The sequence below is a fragment of the Anomaloglossus baeobatrachus genome, chromosome 8 (assembly GCF_048569485.1).
Source record: "Anomaloglossus baeobatrachus isolate aAnoBae1 chromosome 8, aAnoBae1.hap1, whole genome shotgun sequence".
Classification (NCBI taxonomy): domain Eukaryota; kingdom Metazoa; phylum Chordata; class Amphibia; order Anura; family Aromobatidae; genus Anomaloglossus; species Anomaloglossus baeobatrachus.
In genome coordinates this window covers 200,538,225-200,562,350 of record NC_134360.1, presented here as the reverse complement: position 1 = coordinate 200,562,350, position 24,126 = coordinate 200,538,225, and the positions used below count along the sequence as shown (strand labels likewise).

The 24,126-nt window shown below is 45.2% G+C and overlaps 1 protein-coding gene across 2 annotated transcripts in view; it reads right to left on the bottom strand.

Annotated features, from left to right (window-relative positions):
• Window positions 1–24,126, bottom strand: part of DPYD (dihydropyrimidine dehydrogenase) — a 1,712,944-nt gene that overhangs the window by 454,496 nt on the left and 1,234,322 nt on the right. For both annotated transcript variants that reach the window (XM_075321045.1, XM_075321044.1), the window contains exon 16: window positions 2,847–2,930. In XM_075321045.1, coding sequence (XP_075177160.1) covers window positions 2,847–2,930 — 84 coding nt within the window. The remainder of the gene's footprint in view (window positions 1–2,846; window positions 2,931–24,126) is intronic.

The following is a 24,126-nucleotide window of genomic DNA, read 5'->3' as shown; positions in this document are numbered from 1 at the left end:
GCGGGTTGAATGAGCCATGATTGCCATAAAAAAAAAAAGTCATTTATTTTTCTTTGAAATCTGTTGAGCTAAAACGTTATAAATGTATGGGTTAGGAAAGGGTTGAAGACCAATGTATGGGTTGGGGGAAAGGGTTGAAGACCAATGTATGGGTTGGGGGAAAGGGTTGAAGACCAATTACTCAACTAGTCCCTCACCTAATGCCAGAGCTCCCTGTCTTCCAAAGTATTGCAGTCTCCAATAAACATGGTCAAAAGGACCAAGATGACATTTAGAGGGAATTTGAGCAGACCCTCGACTTCTATCGTAGCCCACTGGTTGTCCACAAATGCGCCATGTGGGCAAATTGAGAGTTGATGTGAGCAATGGCATCATCAAAACGGGAATGTCAGACATGAACAATGGCATTTTAATGGGTAATCTGTGTAAGGCCTGCCTGGATCCACAGACTCAGGCGGGCTGTAATGGACAGGCTACAGGGAAATAACTTAACCAAGCAGGACCCCCAGAACCCTGAAACTCTTTAGCCCCTATACGGGGATTTGGAATTACACAGGGCCCTGGAGATCACTACCTGTGTAAGGCAGCCATCTGAGAGAGTAGTCAGGCAGGCTCAAACCAGGAATTGCAGAACAGGGACAGAATCGGTAGGCAAGGACGTAATCAGAAAACATAGCAGAGGTCAAATCCGGATCGGGCAGGGAGGTACATAAACAGCAGGCAGGAGAGGTAGTCAGGAAACAAGCAGAAGTCAGTACACTAGAATCACAAAACAGAACAGGGCGGAACAGGAACCAGAATATCAGAACTATCTCTGGCAGTGGTCAGCAGACAGGAGGGCAATTAAGAAGGCTGTGGTGTCTTCCCATTGGCTGTAGCTGAATGATGGTAACTTCAGCTGGAAGACACATGGCACCTATAGTCAGCCAGTGGTACTGCAGATCCCAAGGAAACCCAGCCCAGTAGATGAGTGGCGCCTGCGCCCACCGGCGCCGCTGGCATTGACTCCTCTCCCATCACCAACACCATCCACGGCAGGAACACAGCGTCGCCTGGCGATCGGAGTAGAAATCGCTGGAGCGGACTCCGGTGGTGATGTAACAATCTGCAGATATTGGAGCTAAATTTGGTCTGCAGTTACAGGCAGATGCCACTCCACACCAAAAGGCTCCTCGAAAATTGTAGCCTGTGTATACACTTTCAAGTCATGAAATAAATACAAATTTGAGATTTCCCTTTGTATCTTCAACAGCAGTGAGTAAAAATTGGAAACCACGAGTGCATGAAGCATAACACTTACACACAAGGATGTTTATAAGGCTGCACCTCACATTAGTATATATTCTCTCATGCAACAGATTCGAATGCTATTTGTTAATAACCCTCAGCTCAAAATCTGTTGCGAGCATGAGCCTAGTGTCATGTTACTGTGATCCGATTCTCTCGCATGTGAGAATCATATCACCGGTGTGGAGAAGATGGAGAACTTAATTTCTCCATCTTCTCCATTGTCTGTCTCAGTGTATATCGGGCTGATGTCATCCGAGCGCAGCCAGATGTTTTGGACACATCCATAGACTTGAATGAGTGAGCGTCGTCGCAGAATTTAGCACTTTTTTTCTCATGCCAAATATGGGGCTGGTGGCACTGCCCTATAGTGTAACATTGCAGCGAGTGCTATCCAAAAGACCATCGAATAGCACTTGTCTGAGTTATACGTTTGTGTGAGCAAGGCCTAAATTTGAATAATGCTCAATTTAGCCATATGATAGTTGATATTACTTCAGGATGTAATCAGTATTGAAGATTCATAATATTGACAGTCTTTTAGGAAGGCATTGACCTACATGAGACATATGCTTTGAAAAATGAATTGTAAATGGATGACATACTGATTCAATATAGATGATAACATGTAGAGACATTTGATACAGGTCACATGTAGAGACACTTGAATTTTAAGCACTACAGATTTTAGGGCCATTTTTCCTTGAAAAACAAAATTGAAAGATGACATCTAGGTATTATTATTATTATTTATTTTTATTTTTTTATTTTATTATGCTCAATTATTACAATACCAAGTGAATGACCTATAAAAATCAGGTATAACTGAAAATTCATAACAATCAGCCTAAATGCTGTGCTCCTTTGTCTCAGAAAAGACTGAAGACTAGAGACTTTCTATGTGTCTGCATATTGCTTGCTTTGCTCCCTAAAGAAGTTGTCCACTACTTTTACATTAATAGCATATGCTAAGGAGAGGTCATCAATATCTGATCGGCCGGGGGTCTGATACCTGTCACTCCCGTCGATCAGCTGTTACGAGTCCCAGCAGTAGGCAGTCTGAAATGCACAGTTCCGGTAACGGCTGTGGCTGGGTACTGCACATCTGGCTCCTATTGATTTGAATGGGAGGTGGATGTGCAGTACCCGGTTGCGGCCACTATCAGAAGACAGGGTCACTCTTGAAATGAGCATTTCCAACTGCCTGCTGCCGCCACCGGCGCCAAAGACAGCTAATCAACGGGAAGGCCTGGTGTCGGACCCCCACCGATCAGACATTGATGAGGATAGGCCATCAATATAATCAATATAAAAGTAGTGGACAACATCTTTAAGGAAAGCCAAGAAGAGCTGGTCAGGACAATAAGGGCCCAGCCCATATCAGAAAAAAAACTGTTTATACATTGTGTAATAGTGATAACATGTACTGTTTAGTACTTGTAATATACAGTGTAACGCCATTTTTCCATGGGTGCCGCCCAGCTGACTACATACAAGTTTTCAATTCAAAGAAAGCAAATTATTACTGTCAATAACAAACAAGAAAAGGAAATTCTTACCTGTCCACATGCCAGACCCATGCCCCTTTCTCCCATGCCATGGGGACAAGAAAGATTTAACTCCAGGGCATCTGCACCAGAAGCCTGGAAATATAATATTAAAGTCAGACAACTGTAGATTTGGAGACAGTATATTAATGTATTTATGTGGCCAGTATACAGAGTTACTGGTAAATATGTCTAATGATGGTAACAGAACCTGTCTGATTGCCATTTGAGTGTCAAATAGGGAATAGACAGCATTCCTCTGAATTATTTGGGGATTTATTAGAACTACATGAATCTCTTCATATATAGAAATTATCGAATTTGCCAAAATTCGAATTCGCCAAATAACATAAATTTAACAAGGAAGTTCTAATTGCATCAAAGTTATTGAATGTGACTTACTATGCCCTGGGAGTGTTTCGAGATTCCAACACAAAAAACAAACAAACCCCAGAATGTTACAAAATAAAATTATTTCTAATAAATCAATTATACTTCACTTTAAAAAAAATATTCAATGCCACAGTCCTACCACCCTCGCGTCTCCTATTCAACCTTTTGCAGTCTACACTTTACCTTCTGGCGCCAACTGGGGCTCTGATCCCTCTATAGTTACCACCGGAAGCCCTGAAATAGAGCGCAGCCAGCAGAAGAAACTTTGTGAGACAGGACAAGGCAAAATGAAGAGGCACATAGGACCGATGGTGGACTGTTGGGCCGGAGAGAGAGGTGAGCGCTGAGGTACTATTTATTTTTTTTAGTCTTTGCCTGCCTTTTACAGCTCAATAAAATAGCAGATTTTGCTAGCTATCAATTTACTGAATTCATATAAAAAAATGACAAAAAACCCTTATATTTTGAAAAATATCATTTTTTTTATGAAATTGATGGAGAAATCAATTCCAATCTAATTATTTGCTGATCTCTATTCATATGTGTTTTGTTAAACTAAGGATTATGTAACATTGTACTTTTTAAAGGGGTTGTCCACTACTTTGACATTGATGGCCTATCCTTCGGATAGGTCATCAATGTTTGATCGGCCAGGGTTTGTATACTCAAGCATATGCTTAAAGGGTTTGTCCACTACTTTGACATTGATGGCCTTAGAATAGGGCATCAATGTCTGATCGGCTGGGGTCCGACACCATGCACCTCCGCCAATCAGCCGTTCCTGGTGCCGGCGGCAGCAGCCGGAAATGCACAGTTCCGAAGCTGCTCCGTCTTCTGATAGTGACCGCTGCCAGGTACTGCACATCCACCTCCTATTGATTAGAATCAGGGGATGGGGGATGTGCAGTATCTGGCTACTATCAGAAGATGGAGCAGCTCCAGAACTGAGCATTTCTGGCTGCCTGCTGCTGGGAGCAACAACAGCTGAGTGGTGGAGGTGCACGGTGTCGGACCCCGGCCTATCACACATTGATGCCCTATTCTATGGCCATTAATGTCAAAGTAGTGGACAACTCCTTTAAGTATATACTTGAGTAGACAATCTTGTGTAATAAAATGACCAGTCACATGGCAACTTCCAGTTATACTGTAATCCTAATGCAAACATGTGCCCAAATTAACCTTGAATGAAATGGACATGAATCTCCCTTTACAAGGTATTGTATAAAAAAAAAGAAAAAAAAAGGAAAAAGGGATTAGGAAAATATTGAGCTGTAAAATGTGGAAAATACTACACAAGCATTTTTAATTCTCTGGAATAAAATGACAATGAGACTTATCATTCTCTCTCTACAGTTTGCCAAAGTGGAACAGAATTGACTCATTACACATATTCCCGGCTTGGCAATGTTACTTCTACATCATCAACTGATCTGGAAACTCAAAAAAACCCAATAATTCCACAGAATTGTAGATTTCTGACGTGTCACAGAAATTTCTGCTACGAATACAGATGTGTTGGCAGAAAATTGCTGCATAAAATACCATTTTTTTACCACTTTTTTGTCTCATTTCAGCCAAAGAAATGTAAAATTCCATGTCGAATATCCAAATTAATAGTCAATCTTGCAATACAAGGATATCTTGGGCCTGCCAGAATGGGAGCCACTCAAGCAGGGCAGGTGTCATGCACGGAGCAGATCCACGTTTATGGAGCACTTCTTATTTGGACTCTGTACACACTTCCAACAAGAAACCTTTTTTCTATTAGGCTAATTTTACATATCCGGCTTTTCGCCGGTTTGCCGAATGCGGCGCACGCCAGTACAGTGTATACAGTATACTGGTAGCTCAACAAGGGCCGGTCACATGCTGTCATGTGACCGGAGTATGTGACCCGGAAGTTGCGGTGCTGCCACTGTACTGTATCATACTGTACTGGTGTGCGCCGCATCCATCAAACTGGCAAAAAGCCGGATATGTGAAACTAGCCTAAGTAGCTCTGTTCTGTTGAGCGTCAGTTGTTTTATTCACCTCTGCTTCTGGAAGTTTAGGAGTTAATGCCTCCTGGAGCAGTGGCTGGCTTGTCAGTGAACCAGGTTTGCTAATCACCATTTCCAGCTGGTCTCCTCCTACTTAAGTCTGGGGAGTTTTCCGTACCATCGCCGAAGATGGTCTCTGCTTGCAGTTGTGAATCGCCGGCGTCCATGGTATTACTCAATTTGGTGACCAGCAAATCATTTTTTGCTCGGTTTGATAGTTCCCTGGTGTGAATTACTCCTACCCCTTTTTGGTTTATTCCCTCCGGTGTCGTTCTGTGGTTATTTGCGCTGTGAGTGTGTCTAAGTTCTATCCCCTTGTCTGTGTCTTTGAGAGATTTTTACTTGGTTTCCTACCTTTGCCGGGGTTAGTGGTTCGGGGAGAGGTAGTAGGATAGGGCCGGAGAGGAGACAGGGCCTAGGGTGGTGACCTGAACCTCCCTACCATTAAGGGTACCTCCAGGGTCAGGGTGTGGGCAGGGCCCACAGACTTAGGGCCAACCTAGCACCCTTTGAAAGCAGGTTTCCATTGTGGTTCATAGCGTACAAAGTGGGGAACCTTCCTCTATAATGTCTATTTGCCTTAATTGTCTTTTTAATCACTATTTTAGCACTTAATACTTGCTTAGGAGAGCAACATCCTTGTAATTACAGAAATTGTGAGTCTGCCATTTAGTCAGGACTACCTTGTCTGTATAAAATCATGTGTTTACAATATGTATTTCTATAATTCCCTTGCCTAATAGTTGGCCCTTTATGCAATTAGTTCACTTAGTTGTTATTTTTTCTCTGTCATAATAATAACAGTAGCATTATTTGTCATGGTGCCGCATTCAGTTTATGCATTACTTTCATCCCATTATATAGATAAATGTTCTGGATTTATTTTTGCTACCATTGCAAAAAATTGCCGTGCACTGATTATAAATTACCTAGTAACGAACAGAAAACTTTAAAGTAAAACGTGACACACGGCTGATACTGCATGCAAAATGTAAGCTCGACCCCATGGAATGAGGATTAGTACCACATGGCGGGAGGATTACCCCACACTGTGCTTTTGTCTTTCACATAATACAAACCTCTCTGAAGCAGATAGCTACATGAAGGTTATAGCCTGCAAAAGCACTCATCACACATAGTACTGGGAAGGATTTACAGGTGCTTCCTCATGTAAATACGTTGGTAGTTTATATGACACTTGTGGAATGTCAGCGGGTCGGCTAATTCTCTACAGAACAGCGGATCATGCAAGATATCAATTTTTTTTCTATTATATGCAAATACAATACATACAGTTTCTAAAAATGCATGAGAAACAGTAGCAAAAACATTTACAAAAAACACTGCAAGCTCCAAAATACCCTAAAAATTTCATTTTTAATACTCTGTGTGAAATATTGTTAGTAGTGATGAGCGAGCATGCTCTCCACTTCTCAATACTCAATTGAGCATCAGGGTACTCGGATACCCTTTTTACTCGATTGAGTATCATAGGTGCTGGAGCGCCATGTGAACGCCAGTCCCCGCATGTTTCACGGCTGTTAGACAACCAATCAACATGTGGGAATTGCTTGCCATACACGGTAATGCCATAGCCATGTTGGCTATGGCATCACTGTGACTGGCCAGCTGCATCTCATCATCAGGACTTATATAAGTCTGGGGTTTCTGAAAACGTACCAAAATTTCCCTGAGCTGAAGCTTTGCATGTTGAAAAAGTAGAGCTGGGGGAAGTACACAGGGTTATACTACCCAACCCAGCCTAATCTTATCTTCTCAGCACAGATTGGGTGATAATGAGGAGGAACCAGAGGAAGAAGAGGAGGAACAGGAGATGGTTGCCGGTGTTACAGACGGTTTTACCCACACCAGCTTTATTCCGTCTGTTCAGCATGGATGGGATAGGTTCATCCGCATGTGTGACGCCCTGGACTAGCCAGGTAGTCACAGATAGAGCCCAGCACAACACCAGTTCCCTCACTAGGTAACACCAGCCAACCACATAAAACCCTAGTCCCCTCCCTCAGGGCCGGATGGACACACAAGGGGGCAGAGACAGGCAGTTGGACACACCCACCGAGAAGTTCAGAGAGCCTGAGGCAGGAAAAAGTAAACAGTACAGTTTTGCAGTGCAGTCTGACAGTGAGTCAGTTGAGTTTGAGAGTGCAGTGGAGGAGGTCAGGCCCGTGTGACAGGCCTGCGACAGACTGACAGGTGCCAGGGTTGGAGCCCTGGTACCTTTGGCTAGGAGGCATACGTGGTGGACCTGGACAGGATAGTGGACCGCCGGTACTGACACGGGGAACCGACTCGGAAACCGGAGCACAAGAGGGTGTACTCAGACCCTGAAACGAGGTCTAGAAACTACTGGACTGAGTTAATTAACTGATTGCGGTCTGGACTTTAGGTCATTTCCCACCCAAAGTCCCTCATAGAAGACAACAGCCCAACGAGGGGGATAGAAAACCACCGCCAAGGCTCAGAGATCCCACGGGCCAGCGTCTGCAGGCAAACGGGCTCTCCCGACATCCACAAGCCAGGGAGTGGACTCCTGACGCTGCAAGCGCAGGCAGCCCAACAATTCAAACAGGTGCAAGAGAAAGGCAGAGACCACCAACCGGGTGGGGGATCCCGACTGCAGCCGGCTGCGGGCACCGAACACCATCATCTTGGTTTACCAGAGACTCGAGTGTTTCATTCTAATAGTGAGTACACCAGTGCCCTCCGGCCGCCCATCTCCCTGCACCGCCAAAGCATCCCCAACGGGTCCCGGGGCCACCCCTGCCCAAGGAAGGGTTAACAACTTACTGCATATCATCTCCCCCTGGTGCCCCGTAACTGCAGCGGTGGTGTCCACCTTCACCACATCCCGTGGGTGGCATCACAAACCTAAAACACGACTCTGGCCGTACACCTACATCCCAAAACTGCTAACCCCCTTTTAGATCGGAGTGACCACAGGGGCCCCCGGGTCCGGAGATGCTCGAGCCACCCACCAGCGAGCCCGGATGTGAGCGGCTCGGTTGCAGCCAAGCACTGGGTGGCACACATGTCAACTGAAAAAGCTGACAGGCTGACTCCTATCAATATGACCAAGGTCGGGATTGGCCCAGACTTCTCAATACCAAAGAAAGACAGCAGTGGAACCTAAAGCCAATTAAAATGTCATTTTTTTCTAGCGTATTTCCATGTACCCCTTCCAACCCAAACAATGGTATATGGTTCATGGTTTCTTCTTTTTCTTCTCCTCCTCCTTATCCATCATATCAACAGGGTAATCATGAGCTCAAAATTTTTAGGAGTGTCAGCAGACGACCCAAAATTTAAGAGTGTAATCAGGTGGATCTTGCTCAAAATTTTAAGAGGTTAAAAGGGGGCCTTCACCCATAATTTTTAGAGGGTTATCATGCGACCCTTGCTCTTAATTTTTTTAGGGTGTGTATGATGCTTTCCTTCATAATTTTTTTCAAGATGTGTATGAGGCCTAGCTCTACACTTTTTCATATATATATATAGATATATACCCCCAGGAGTAAATGTTTTTCAGCCCTTGCATACAGTTTAGAAGTACCAGCTTTTAAAATGGAAAAAAATGTTTTATGGAGGCCCACATCTACGCTTCTTCCAGCGTGTATTGCAGTTCCTCCTTCTAATTTTTTGTAGCCCTTGCACTTAGTGCATAGGCTTTAGGAGTCTAGGAGTTCTACTACCTAAAAATGTAAACAGAATGTGTATGTGTATGTCTAATACAGGGTGTATCATCATTCCTCTTCCTTCTAATTTTAGCAGTTCTTGCATTGTCAGCATAGGCTTTGTGAGGTTCACAGTTCCACATTCATAGATTAAACAGGATGTGACTTACCATGTAACATTATATGGAGAGAAGGTATGCACACCAGTGACTATGTAAGGGGAATATATGAAAAGTAGAAACTGCTGTGTGAATACTGACATGAAAAATCCAATAGCTATATGTAAGAATGAAAATATGAAAAATGGAATCTACATTACTGCCATGAACATATCAATAAAGAGAAATTTAGCTATTGAATTGATCAATGCAACAGAGCCCCAACACTACGCCAAAGTATTTCTCTACGTTGGGGTCCCTAGCTAGTGTGTGTCCTCTCATGTAGTTAAAAAACTTACCGTGTATGGGAAGCTGAGACCCAGGCTATATATGCGTATAATGTGTACTGGCAATAATTGTGGGTGGGGCCGGGTTCACAAACGAAAGACTACAAATCAATAAAGAAATAACGTCTGGAACACCATTCTAGTCTAAACTGGGTGCAAAAACCTAAAAAATCTACACTATATGGAGAGAAGGTATGCACACCAGTGACTATGTAAGGGGAATATATGAAAAGCAGAAACTGCTGTGTGAATACTGACATGAAAAATCCAATAGCTATATGTAAGAATGAAAATATGAAAAATGGAATCTGCATTACTGCCATAATTTGGCGTAGTGTTGGGGCTCTGTTGCATTGATCAATTCAATAGCTAAATTTCTCTTTATTCATATGTTCATGGCAGTAATGCAGATTCCATTTTTCATATTTTCATTCTTACATATAGCTATTGGATTTTTCATGTCAGTATTCACACAGCAGTTTCTGCTTTTCTTATATTCCCCTTGCGTAGTCACTGGTGTGCATACCTTATCTCCATATAGTGTAGATTTTTTAGGTTTTTGCACCCAGTTCAGACTCAGAATGGTGTTCCAGACGTTATTTCTTGATTGACCATGTAACATGTGACATAAGGTAGTAAAATATTAAACTTACATTTACCTCTGACTATCAGCAAGTGTACTTTTGTTTCCTTCTCTACTATGTAATCTACTGTAGTTGTAGGTGATGGGGAAATACAATGAGTTATGGCCTGGCTATTAAGGGATGGAGAAGGCAGGTTTTTTTCCTGTTTTTCATTTTGCCTTGTATACAAGTTATTATACAGGAAAGGAATTTTCCTAACTCTTGTCCTGTAAAATCGATTTATCTTTGGTTTTGTATGTTTTATTGTCAGTCCATGAAAGAGGAATAACACTCTTGACAACATTGTTCCCAGTGGAAACTTGGGAGTCAAATGTTGTTCCCATTCCATTTCAGCACTGTTTCCATCAATTTCAGGAATTTTCCTGCTTCCCCAACCTTGTTAGGGTCTTCCGGTAAAATGCTCATGCACTCCATTGACTTCCCTTATGCTCAGTACTTTAGTTGAGCCCATCGGAATGTCCCACCTGCTCGATTTGAGTACCGAGAACGCAATCATTTAAGCATTCACTAAAAAAAGATCAGTAATGACAATCAGCTATATTTTTTCCATCCTTGACACAGATGAGTAATATTACTAATTGAATAGTGCAATCTGCAGAATTCTATTTTTTTTGTTCCATCCTTGACATTGGCACAGTTTACAGCATGGACAGGTGCAAATTCTTGATAGATCATGTCAGGTGATAATAGGGCAAAAAAGGTTTCAAAATGCACATATCAGCAGCACAAGCTTTCTTTCATAATTAGTGATAGACGACCTAGACAATAAAATTTGGGATCCATGCACCCTCCCCAGCTGTGTGCTTATTTTGGCTGTGTATTAAAATAAGAGGGATCCTATGTGGCTTTTTTTTTTTTTTTAAATTAGTTGAATAAATATTTTTTTTAAAATGGTGTGCTGTCCCTCCCAATTTTGACAGCCAGTCATGATAAAGCTAATAGTTGAGGGCTGGTACTCTCAGGCTGGGGAGACCCATGGTTTTTGGAATACCCCCAGACTAAATAAGGCAGCCTTCAGCTGCCCAGAAGTGTCGCATCTATTAAATTTAGTGAGAATCCCGGCACTTTACCCGGCTCATCCCAATTGCCCTGGTGCAGTAGCAAAGGGAATAATGACAGCTCACAGCTTCCACTAAGCCCTGTATTTGTAATTGGAGGCATCTATGAAATCCCCTACTAATCTGTAGGTGAAAAGAAATAATCAAAAACACCAACAAAAATCCTAATTTTGAAATAAAGTACAAAAACTCTCCTTTTTCTCCAATTTATTAATCTGAAATTCCCAGTTCTGATGTAATCCACACGAGGTTCCATGATGATTCCGGCTCTGCTACATACTGAAATCACAGCACGCAGGCACAGAACATGTCTGTACTCTTTGGTTTCAGGCAGAGACTGACTGAGCTGCAGCTGTGAGCGGTGACATCACTCAATTTATCTGCAGGCACACCTGGAGGTTCCCATGGTACCCCACCTGTGACCGCAGCTAAACAGACCGTAGGTGACCTCAATTAACTCAGTGACCTCACCTCAGGTAAACTGAGTTCACAGACCTGTATGTCCTGCAGAAAACCACATCTTTTTGCTAAGAAATGCAGATTTGGTGCTGAAATTTGTACACCAAATTCCTGCACCAAATCTACATCTTCTGGCAAAAAATAGCAACAAAACACGATGCGGTTTTGACGAGGTATTGATGCGATTTGATGCGGTATTGATGCGGTTAAATATATTATCAAACTGAATATAGCTAATAATCTATAAAATAACACAGTGGACATTTCATGTGACATCATCAAGAACGAGTCCCTTGAGATAACCTGCAATATTCTCTGTCATTCACTGTGATGTCATCGGTGACAGCTCAGACTAATACAAGAATTCACTTAGCATGCAGTGCACAGTGTTTCATGTAATACAAGATGGCCCCATCTGCAATTATTACTGAAATCATCCCGTGTGATTTAGCTGGGGTGGATGCGATGACATATTGCATTATTCACAGTCAGAGCACCCTTATGTCAGCACAATACAAACTGAGAAATGGCTGGCAAATGAGGCTTAGATTTAATACATGTAATCCATTTTGTAAGTGGCCTAAACTACTACTTAATGCCCTCGCTATGCTTTCAGCTCTTGACCCCTGCTTAGCATGGCACTTTACATAGAGAATTATTGTTTAATCAATAATGCACAATTGACCACTTTGGTGCAGGACAGGTTTGTGCTAAATTGCCTTGGTGTACACCAGAGGTCTACCATTAGGGGTAAATTGACACTTAAGATAGAAACTATAAACCAATATATACTGTCATGTCCAAACTGGAGATCGCCCAGTAACTCTTCTTGCACATGAAATATTGGAAGGATAAAGTGGATTTTAAATATGGACTATAGTTTTAAATATGCTGTAATACAGTCTATTGAATTGTAAATTTACTGAACACCCCCTATCCTCATACCAAAGCCTCCATTCGCAAATTGGCAGCCATTAAAGATGAAAAGAACACTAAGCATCGCAGCCTTATAAAAGGAGAACAGGCAACATAATAAAGCCATTCATCATAGTCTGCTTAAAGTGGCAAAGCTCTTGACAAGCTCGGATTTTACAAAAGATTTCATGGTCAATTAGGTAAATACAGGTATAAAATGAACCTAGTCCTGAAGATCAGACAGCCAATTGCTGATTATGTTTAATTTCACTCCCCTAAATCCCAAAAGTGTTTTTTTTCATTTCCTTAGTAGGTTTACTATGTATGGAGCACATAGAAAGTAGGCAATATGTAGCTAGATGCATTAAAACGCTTTGTGAAGCAAAACCAATTAGAAATCCATTATGCTTTTGTGAGGGTAGGAAGAACATAGTCAAAAAAGAGAAAATGCAAGGGATTAGTATGCTGGAGTACTGGAAGGATTTCACTATTTTTCTACAAATTAAGGTGGGGTAAAATTATATAATTTTTCTATTTGCCGCAAATCAAATTTTGGGAGGAAAATTCAGCAAAACTGTCTAATTCGCATTTCAAAGGATCCATTCATCTCTAATTAGAACCTCTGGTTGGCTATAAATATAGCCTAGTCATCTCCCAACAGAGTAGTAGAGAAGAAATCCAGCATTTGCGTCCACGGGAAAAAGAAGGAGTTTCCAATAAAATCAAAACTGTTTATTAGATTCCATAAAAGATATGAAGAAATATATTCCGAAAAAATAAACAATCCATAGGACTGGTAGAAACTACTCATTTTGGACATGTGTGTCCTTAGTTATGATCTACACAAGAATGTAGCGCCACATTTAAATGCAAATGGCAAAACAATCAACTCAAGTCAAACAGAGCAAGGAAGAGTGTTACGGTTGCTGTGGCTCTGGAGACTATGTCCGGATTTCTTGCTACTGCACATGTGCAAGTGCTGGAGACTAAGCCCTATCTTGGAGCCATTGCACATGTGCGGGTGACATCATCGCTGACACGAGGTCACATGTCTCTGACACCTTCTAAGCTGATTGGCCACTGGTCATGTGCTTGTGACACGTGGACACATGTCTCTGACACCTTCTATGCCGTTTGGTCGCTGGTCATGTGCTTGTGATGCTTTGCTCGGTGATAGGCCAGCGTGACGTCATTGCTGTCATTCTGGATTGGCTCTGGTGTCCTCCATCTTGGATGAGGCACAGAGTCTATATAAGACCCTGACACACACCGCCCAGCGCTCAGTCCTCTTGGTTCATGCATGAGGGTAGACGCCCTGTGCACGTCCCTCTAGGCATCTCTCTGTCTATGTTAGGTGAGCGCTACCGGCAGGGTAGCGTTCTTATACCTTGCAGATTCGGCTGCAGTCCGTATCCTTACCTCTTAGTGGAGCAGACATAGGCAGGTGCCTGAGGCACATATTCCGTCTGGGCCTTGTGATTCTACTCGTAGGTGGACGTTGCCGCTAGGGTAACGTTCCTTATACTGCGTCTGGCAGTTGTTCGTATCCTCGTACACTGGGGGAGCGAACAGAGGTAGGAGCTTTGTGCGGCTTATACTGCTGTCCGTCTCTTTTGCACCACTAGAAGAGCGGACCTAGGCAGGTGCCATATCTAGTGGTTCGTGTCCTCGCACACTAGTGGAGCGAACGCAGGTAGGAGCTTTGTGCGGCTTACGCTGCTGTCCGTCTCTTTTGCACCACTAGAAGAGCGGACCTAGGCAGGTGCCATATCTAGTGGTTCGTGTCCTCGCACACTAGTGGAGCAAACGCAGGTAGGAGCTTTGTGCGGCTTACGCTGCTGTCCGTCTCCTGGCACCACTAGAGGAACGGACCTAGGTAGGTGCCATTTCACACTCACTGCTTTTGTCTCTGTCATCTTTAACAGAGACCATTCCACACACCCTCCAAGTAATGGAGGGATTGCTTTATTTTCTAATTATATTCCTCTGTGAGTTTAACAGAGGTATTGCACTCTGCACTTGTGCTTCTATTTTTTTACAGTGGCACACTTATATACCCCTTATCCTCTGCCATAGTCTGCAGCAGAGTCTTTGCACGGTGGACCCTGACTGTCTGACATTCCTCTAGGTTTTATTATCAGACAGCCCCCCGTAACATTAGGACTGAGCCAAGAGTCTGGCAGTTATGGCAGAATATCAGCAGTTACACCGTTACATACAAGTACTTGAGTCGCGGCTCAAGAGTATAGAGGATAAACCTCAGACCATGGTGACATGTGCACATGATCCTCGACTTGCTCTGCCAAACAGATATTCTGGCGATGCCAGATCATGTCGTGGTTTCATTAGTCAGTGTCAGATACACCTAGAGGTCAACTCTTCTCGCTTCTCTACGGAGAGGTCCAGAGTAGGCTTTATCATCTCCTTACTTCAGGACAAAGCCTTAGAATGGGCGACTCCCTTATGGGAGCGCTCTGATGTGGTTACTTTGAGACATCAAGACTTTCTTGATGCTCTTAAAGCGGTATTCATGGGTCCGCAGGTTAACCATGATGCGGCCCTGAGACAATTAGATCTATCTCAGGGTTCGTTATCCACTAGTTCTTATGCCATTGCTTTTAGAACTCTGGTGGCAGAACTAGATTGGCCAGAGAAGGTGTTGATTCCTATCTTCAGGAGAGGGTTGGCAGGCTATGTCAAGGATGCCCTTGCTACTCGTGAGGTCCCTGCTTCTCTGGAGGACTTGATCACAGTAGCAACGAGGATCGACATACGTCATAGGGAATGTAGACTCGAGGTCTCTTCCTCACGCCCTAAGCATCAGGCTATTCCAGTTGTTGAGGGTCCACTACCATCTTCCTCAGCATCTGAAACATCTCCCACTCCTATGGAGTTAGGTCATACGTCCTCCAGACTACGCAAGTCTGGTCCTCCTATATGTTACGTATGTCGTCAGGCTGGGCACTATGCCAACAAGTGTTCTAGTCGTCAGGGAAACTCCCAGGCCTAGTAACCATTAGAGGGGGGTTACTAGAGATGTCTTCTGCACCCTCTAAGTATAGTATCCCAGGTCAGCTCTCATTCTCTGAGAATACATGGCCTATTATGGCTTTTGTGGATTCCAGAGCTGACGGGACTTTCGTGTCCTCAGGATTTGTAAAGAGACACAATATTCCCTCTATCATGTTAGAGGCGCCTATTCCTGTCCGTGTTGTTAATGGAACTATGTTGTCTGACTCCATTACATTGAGGACAGTTCCCTTGCGCCTTTCCTTGCCTCAGGGTCACATAGAGGAGATTTCTTTTCTTGTTTTCCCTGAGGGTATAGATGACGTCCTTCTGGGTCTCCCATGGCTTCGGACTCATGCTCCTCACATTGACTGGGAGTCCGACAGCATTATTAGTTGGGGTTCGAAATGTCAGTCCCGATGTCTTCGCTTACCGCCTAAGGTCATTGCGGTTGCATCAACTGATCTCTCTCCCATACCTACACCCTATTTGGATTTCGCTGACGTGTTCTCCAAACAGGGTGCTGAGGTTCTTCTACCCCATAGGCCGTATGACTGTGCCATAGACCTTATCCCAGGTTCGGTTCCACCTAAGGGCAGGGTTTACCCCCTGTCGATACCTGAGTCGGAGGCCATGTCGGCCTATATAAGAGAGAGTTTAGAGAGGGGGTTCATTCGTAAGTCTGTCTCTCCCGCGGGAGCTGGGTTTTTCTTTGTTCGAAAGAAAGAGGGTGATTTGCGTCCCTGCATAGATTACAGGGGTCTCAACGCAATCACAATAAAGAACAAATACCCGTTACCTTTAATTTCGGAGCTCTTTGACAGACTGAGGGGAGCTCAGGTTTTTACGAAGTTGGATCTGCGGGGTGCGTATAACTTGGTACGAATTCGAGAGGGTGACGAATGGAAGACCGCTTTTAACACCCGAGACGGTCACTATGAATACCTCGTCATGCCTTTTGGTTTATGTAATGCACCCGCAGTATTTCAGGACTTCGTAAACGATGTGTTCAGGGATTTACTGTTATCCTCCGTCGTGGTGTATCTGGATGACATCCTGATTTTTTCTCCTGATCTGGAGACTCATCGTCAGGATGTCGTTTGTGTCCTTTCCCGTTTAAGGGAGCACTCATTGTTTGAAAAACTCGAAAAATGTGTATTCGAGCAGTCATCCTTACCTTTTTTGGGCTACATTATCTCACAAGAGGGTCTGGCTATGGATCCTGCGAAGCTCTCTGCTGTCCTGGAATGGTCCGAACCTCATTCCTTGAAGGCAGTGCAATGCTTCTTAGGATTTATAAATTATTACAGGCAGTTCATACCCCATTTCTCTACTTTGGTGGCCCCTTTGGTGGCCTTGACGAAGAAAGGTGCTAATCCAAAAGTCTGGTCTACTGAGACATCCCAGGCTTTTGAGGCAGTAAAAAGACACTTCTCAACTGCTCCCGTTCTTCAAAGACCCGATGAGAATAAGCCCTTCCTCTTGGAGGTTGATGCCTCTTCAGTGGGTGGTGGTGCGGTCTTGTATCAAAAGAACGGTGCAGGTGGAAAAAGGCCGTGTTTCTTATTTGCTAAAACCTTTTCACCGGCAGAGAGAAACTATACCATTGGGGATAGGGAACTGCTCGCCCTGAGATTAGCCTTGGAAGAGTGGCGTCACTTGCTGGAAGGAGCGAAACATCCTTTCCAGGTCTATACAGACCATAAGAATCTGACGTACTTACAAACCGCTCAGCGTCTGAATCCTCGCCAAGCCCGCTGGTCCTTGTTTTTCTCCCGCTTTCACTTCTCCATCAACTATCTGTCTGGGAGTAAGAACAACAAGGCAGACGCTCTGTCTCGCTCCATGGTTTCTACCCAGGAAGAGATTGACGAACCTCATCTTATCCTTCCCTCCAGGGTTTTTCATACGCTCTCCCCTGTGACGTTAGACCAAATCCCACCGGGCAAGACCTTTGTGCCGCCTGATCGACAGAATGATATACTGTCGTGGGCCCACACCTCAAAGGTGGGTGGGCATTTTGGTATTAGGCGGACACGAGAGTTACTGGAGAGGTGGTATTGGTGGCCACACTTAGCCAGCCACGTCAAGAGATATGTCGGTTCCTGCTACTCGTGTGCTCGCAACCGTCCATTACGGCAGAGACCGGCTGGGCTCTTGCATCCTTTACCAGTGCCAGATAGACCATGGGAGGTGGTAGGCATGGACTTTGTGGGTGATCTTCCGTGTTCACAGGGACATAGATTTGTGTGGGTCATTACGGACCATTTCTCCCGGATGGTTCATCTTGTACCGTTATCGAGAATCCCGTCTTCCAGGGTACTAGCCAAACTTTTCCTCAAGCATGTCTTTAGGCTTCACGGGATGCCAGATCGTATAATTTGTGATAGAGGCCCGCAATTTGCTTCCCGTTTCTGGCAAGATCTTTGTAGCCTTCTGCAAATTGAGTTGAATCTCTCTTCGGCATACCATCCGGAGACCTATAGTTTGGTTGAGCGTACCAATCAATCCATGATTATATACCTTCGACACTTTGTTGCTGAGAACCACGATAACTGGTCCTCCCTCCTACCCTGGGCAGAATTTGCCCTTAACAATTCGGTGGCTGAGGCCACTGGCCAGACACCATTCGTACTCAATAATGGGCAACACCCTAGGTTACCGGTACCGTTTCCCGCTGCTGCACCTTCTCCTCTTGTGGCCGACTGGGCAACTAATGCCAGAGAGGTTTGGGATCGGACTCGAGTCGATCCAAGCAGCTAAGGACTGTATGAAGACGGTGTCCGACCGGTTTCGTCGCCCGGCTCCTGTCTTTTCTCCAGGGGATTTTGTGTGGCTCTCTGCAAAACACGTGAAACTTAGAGTGAGCCCTGTCAAATTTGCTCCTCGCTTCCTGGGTCCTTATGAGGTTCTTCGACAGGTAAATCCTGTAGTCTACCAATTGAAGTTACCCGTCCATCTTAGGATCCATGACAAATTCCATGTTTCACTGCTAAAGCCGGCTATTTTACCTCACGCTCGTGAAGTGCACTCTCCTGCCTCTGATTCCTCTCGCTCTAGCTATGAGGTACGAGCCATAGTTGGTTCTAAGATGGTTAGAGGGCGCAGGTTCTTCTTGATAGATGGGAGGGCTATGGTCCGGAACATCGCTCTTGAGAGCCTGAGGAGGCTGTCCATGCTCCAGACTTAGTTGCCGATTACATGCGTTGCCGGGAGGGGGGCCCTTGAGGGGGAGGTACTGTTACGGTTGCTGTGGCTCTGGAGACTATGTCCGGATTTCTTGCTACTGCACATGTGCAAGTGCTGGAGACTAAGTCCTATCTTGGAGCCATTGCACATGTGCGGGTGACATCATCGCTGACACGAGGTCACATGTCTCTGACACCTTCTAAGCTGATTGGCCACTGGTCATGTGCTTGTGACACGTGGTCACATGTCTCTGACACCTTCTATGCCGATTGGTCGCTGGTCATGTGCTTGTGATGCTTTGCTCGGTGATAGGCCAGCATGACGTCATTGCTGTCATTCTGGCAGCGGATTGGCTCTGGTGTCCTCCATCTTGGATGAGGCACAGAGTCTATATAAGACCCTGACGCACGCCGCCCAGCACTCAGTCCTCTTGGTTCATGCATGAGGGTAGACGCCCTGTGCACGTCCCTCTAGGCATCTCTCTGTCTATGTTAGGTGAGCGCTACCAGCAGGGTAGCGTTCTTATACCTTACAGCTTCGGCTGCATTCCGTATCCTTACCTCTTAGTGGAGCGGACATAGGCAGGTGCCTGAGGCACATGGTCCGGCTGGGCCTTGTGATTCTACTCGTAGGTGGACGTTGCCGCTAGGGTAACGTTCCTTATACTGCATCTGGCAGTTGTTCGTATCCTCGTACACTAGGGGAGCGAACAGAGGTAGGAGCTTTGTGCGGCTTATGCTGCTGTCCGTCTCTTTTGCACCGATATACTGGATTTTACAAACATTGCAAGAAATCATGTATAAACATAATGCACGTCACTGCTTATGGGTAAGAGTAGTCAGGAAAGCCGGGGTCTGGTAACAGGAGGACACTTATGAATACAGGGAGTTCACAGAGTTAAAGTAAGGTCACAATACAGGATCTGAATTTCAGGAAGTAAACGAGGATGTGGTTAGGTAACAGTCCGAGATCAAACACTAGGTGCTTGCGACAGGAATAGGGAGTGGGCAGAGATGAGTCAAACAACAGTCTGGGGTCAAGACACAAAGAGCAGAATTCTAGAAGAAAGACAGGCCAATGGCACAACAACAGAACCAGAATGTACGACTGGCAAGGTTCTGGGTGAGCATGTTCAGTAAAGAAGCACTGCAATTACCAGCAAGATGAAACACCCGAGCAATCAATAAACCTGCCAGCTCAGTAGCCCAGGAAAACACATCAGAGCATCTCAGCGTAAGATGCTCTGCACAGAGGGATCGTGACATATTAGATCAATGCTACCACATAAAGCATTTGATGTTATATTCCTTATTTGTACTGAAAGACATTACTTTTTGTGTGGACACGATGTATGAACAAAATCCACATGCTTTTTTATCGCACCTGTGTGAACCTATTTTAGACAGCTATCTATTAGTATTAGAATTATTACTTTTGTCAAGGCACAGCTACTTAGTATGGCCACTAGGGGACACCATGGAACCCACTGTACGATTTTTCTTAGAAACATATTGTACTCCATATCGAAATATATGTTGGAGGTTTTTATCAGTACAAAGTAAGTTATTTTTAATGATGTTCACAACTTGATGGAAATTATTACCATAGTTTGTGAAAAAAGTAACCAGGGGTTTATTTTTACGAGGGACCACAATCCTGGGATTAAGATATTAATTTTTAGTTTTACTGTCTACTTTGAATATAGCCGTATTAATAATGGATTTGAAATAGACTTGTGTGCCAACAATCGTTTAGTGATTATATCGCTTTCCCTGTTATATGATGTCAAATTTCTAGAGCATCTTCTAGCTCGAGCAAACTCACCCACTGGAAGATTGGCTATTAGATGCTTGTGGTGGCAACTCCTAGCATGTAGCAAGGCGTTGCCCGCAATGGATTTCCTATACAGCGCACGGTTAATGGTTATTATTCCTCACATATGTTGTCAGCATAATATCCAAAAAGGAATTTTTTGTAGTATGTTGTTGCATGGTAAACAAAAAAATATGGATATTGTTGACATAGTGTACAAAATCCAAAATTGATTGTTCGTCCCGACGCCAAATGATTAGTATATCATCAATATAGCATATATAAGTAAAAAAATTGACAATAAAAGGATTGTTCTCATTGTACATAAAAATCTCTTCCCATTAACCCATAAAGATGTTTACAAGGGAGGGGGAGAACTTGGCACCCATTGAGCAGCCCTGGTTTTTAACATAAAATTGGTTCAAAAAGCAGAAGTAATTATTACTGAGTAGAAACCTGTGACATCTATATATATAATTGCCTTATTCTGCCTGTCTGTCTGTCTGTCTGTCTGTCTGTCTGTCTATCTGTCTGTCTATCTGTCTGTCTGTCATGCTCCGAAATTGTGTCCTTACGGTGACACAAAGCTGATTGGCCGCTGGGCTCGCCATGGCCCCGCCCCCCACACGGATTGGCCTCTCGCCCCGGCTCTCTGCAGGCCCCGCCCCCTCACGCAATGCACGCTCGCTGTGGCCCAACTGACACGGAGCCCCGATTCCCAGGTGAGTACACACACACATCAGATCACACTCACTCTCACACACACCTCACACATCACAACATGCTGGGATATCGCTTGCTTCTACACCGGCTCCGTCAGGATCCCAGCAGCGTCACACATAACCTTGCGATGCTGGGATCTTCACGGAGGCCGTGAAAGCTGGTAACCATTATACACATCGGGTAACTAAGGTCCCTTAGTTACCCGATGTGTATCATAGTTACCAGTGTACACCGGCTCACACTCACTCTCACACACACCTCACACACACATCACATCGCATCCACACATCAAGGTCCTGCAGCGGCGGAAAATACAGACACATAACAGCACACACATAACAGCACACACATAACAGCACACACATAACAGCACACACACATACACACACAAATCAGATCACACTCACTCACACACACATCACATCGCATCCACATACTCACAACATCCTGGGATATCGCTTGCTTCTCGGCCTCTATACTGTGCTGTTGTGATCTTCCAGGACCTGCCGGAGGATCACATGGCCAGAAGCATGTGATATCCCCGGATGTTGTGAGTATAAGCGCTTATGTGCGATATCGTCAGTGTCTGTGTGTGTGAGTGTATGCGATCGGGTGTGTGTGAGTGGATGCGATCGGGTGTGTGTGAGTGGATGCGATCGGGTGTGTGTGAGTGGATGCGATCGGGTGTGTGTGAGTGGATGCGATCGGGTGTGTGTGAGTGGATGCGATCGGGTGTGTGAGTGTCGGCAGAGGAGCACGGCGTGCTGGAGGAGGCTGGGAGCAGAGAGGCTGATCATGGGGAAGGCTGGGAGGAGAGAGGCTGATGCTGGGGGAGGCTGGGAGGGGGAGGCTGGGACGAGGGAGGCTGATGCTGGTGGAGGCTGATGCTTGGGGAGGCTGATGCTGGGGGAGGCTGGAAGGAGAGAGGCTAATGCTGGTGGAGGCTGATGCTTGGGGAGGCTGATGCTGGGGGAGACTGGGAGGGGAAGGCTGATGCTGAGGGAGGCTGGGAGGAAGGAGGCTGGGAGGAGAGAGGCTGACCCTGGGGAAGGCTGGGAACGGGAGGCTGATGCTGAGGGAGGCTGGAAGGAGAGAGGCTGATTCTGGGGGAGGCTGGAAGGAGAGAGGCTGATGCTGGTGGAGGCTGATGGTTGGGGAGGCTGATGCTGGGGGAGACTGGGAGTGGAAGGCTGATGCTGAGGGAGGCTGGGAGAGGGAGGCTGGGAGGAAGGAGGCTGGGAGGAGAGAGGCTGATCCTGGGGAAGGCTGGGAAGGGGAGGCTGATGCTGGGGGAGGCTGGAAGGAGAGAGGCTGGAAGGAGAGAGGCTGATGCTGGTGGAGGCTGATGCATGGGGAGGCTGATGCTGGGGGAGACTGGGAGCAGAAGGCTGATGCTGAGGGAGGCTGGGAGGAAGGAGGCTGGGAGGAGAGAGGCTGATCCTGGGGAAGGCTGGGAAGGGGAGGCTGATGCTGAGGGAAGCTGGAAGGAGAGAGGCTGATGCTGGGGGAGGCTGGAAGGAGAGAGGCTGAGGCTGGGAGGAGAGAGGCTGATGCTGAGGGAGGCTGGGAGGGGAAAGCTGATGCTGGGGAAGGCTGGGAGGACGGAGGCTGGGAGGAGAGAGGCTGATCCTGGGGAAGGCTGGGAGAGGGAGGCTGATGCTGGAGGAGGCTGGAAGGAGAGAGGCTGATGCTGGCGGAGGCTGATGCTGGGGAGGCTGGGAGAGGGAGGCTGATGCTGAGGGAGGCTGGGAGGAGGGAGGCTGGGAGAGGTAGGCTGAGAGAAGAGAGGCTGATGCACACACACACACACACACACACACACGCGCGCGCGCACTGCACAACACACCACACACACACACACACACTGGGAACCACAAACAACTGCCCTACACAGACACCCACACACACAGACAACGCTGCACACACACAACACCCAACACACAAACACCGCGGCACACACAAATATACGCACATACCGCACAACACACACATTGCACAAAACATACCTCCCCCCAAAACACACCACACACACACAAACCGCGCAACACACACACAACGCTACAGACACACAGCGCTCCACAAACAACGCAACACACGCAACACACATACAACACCGCTCTCACCCCCCCGTCACACCCAGACAACACCCAGAACATGTACAGCGCCTACACAAACACTTGGTAACTACAGACAACAACATCTCTCTATATATATATATATATATATATAACAAAAATCATACATGAACTACACAATACGTAAATTCTAGAATACCCGATGCGTAGAATCGGGCCACCTTCTAGTCCATAATAAATGTCTGAAGAGTTTCCGGATAATTGCTATTGTGTTTTAATTGTTGTTGCAGGGCCATTAATGCAAGTTAGTGGGGGATAGAGGTTTAGAGAGCTCGGATATCACAAGTGACCCATCTAAATGTTGGGTGTCAGATAATTTGATTATTCAAATTCAAGATGTCTTTGCTATCCTTAACAAAGCTGGGTAATATCTGTGAAAGTAGCTGTAAACGAATATAGAGCCATTCGGAGAGGTTTTCTAGGAGTGAATTAATCCCCGAAATAATGGGTCTAAAAGGGAATGGGAACAGATCTTTATAAGACTTTGACAAAGCATGAAACAAGGGAGTGAGTGGACAGGGGGTTCAGATATTTGAACTGACCCATGGTAATTATGTAAATATAGGCCTTTCTGTAAGAGGGTTTTCAAGGTGGTCTTAATTGACTCTGTTGGATTGCTAGATATTTTAATATAAATGTAACTATGACTTAATATATTTAATAACTCTCTTTCATATAAAGCAGAATCAATGATGACCACTGAACCCCCCTTGTATGCCATCACATTGACAGCCCCTATGCCGGGAAGAAATTAACTTTATTTCTCCCAGCAGTTT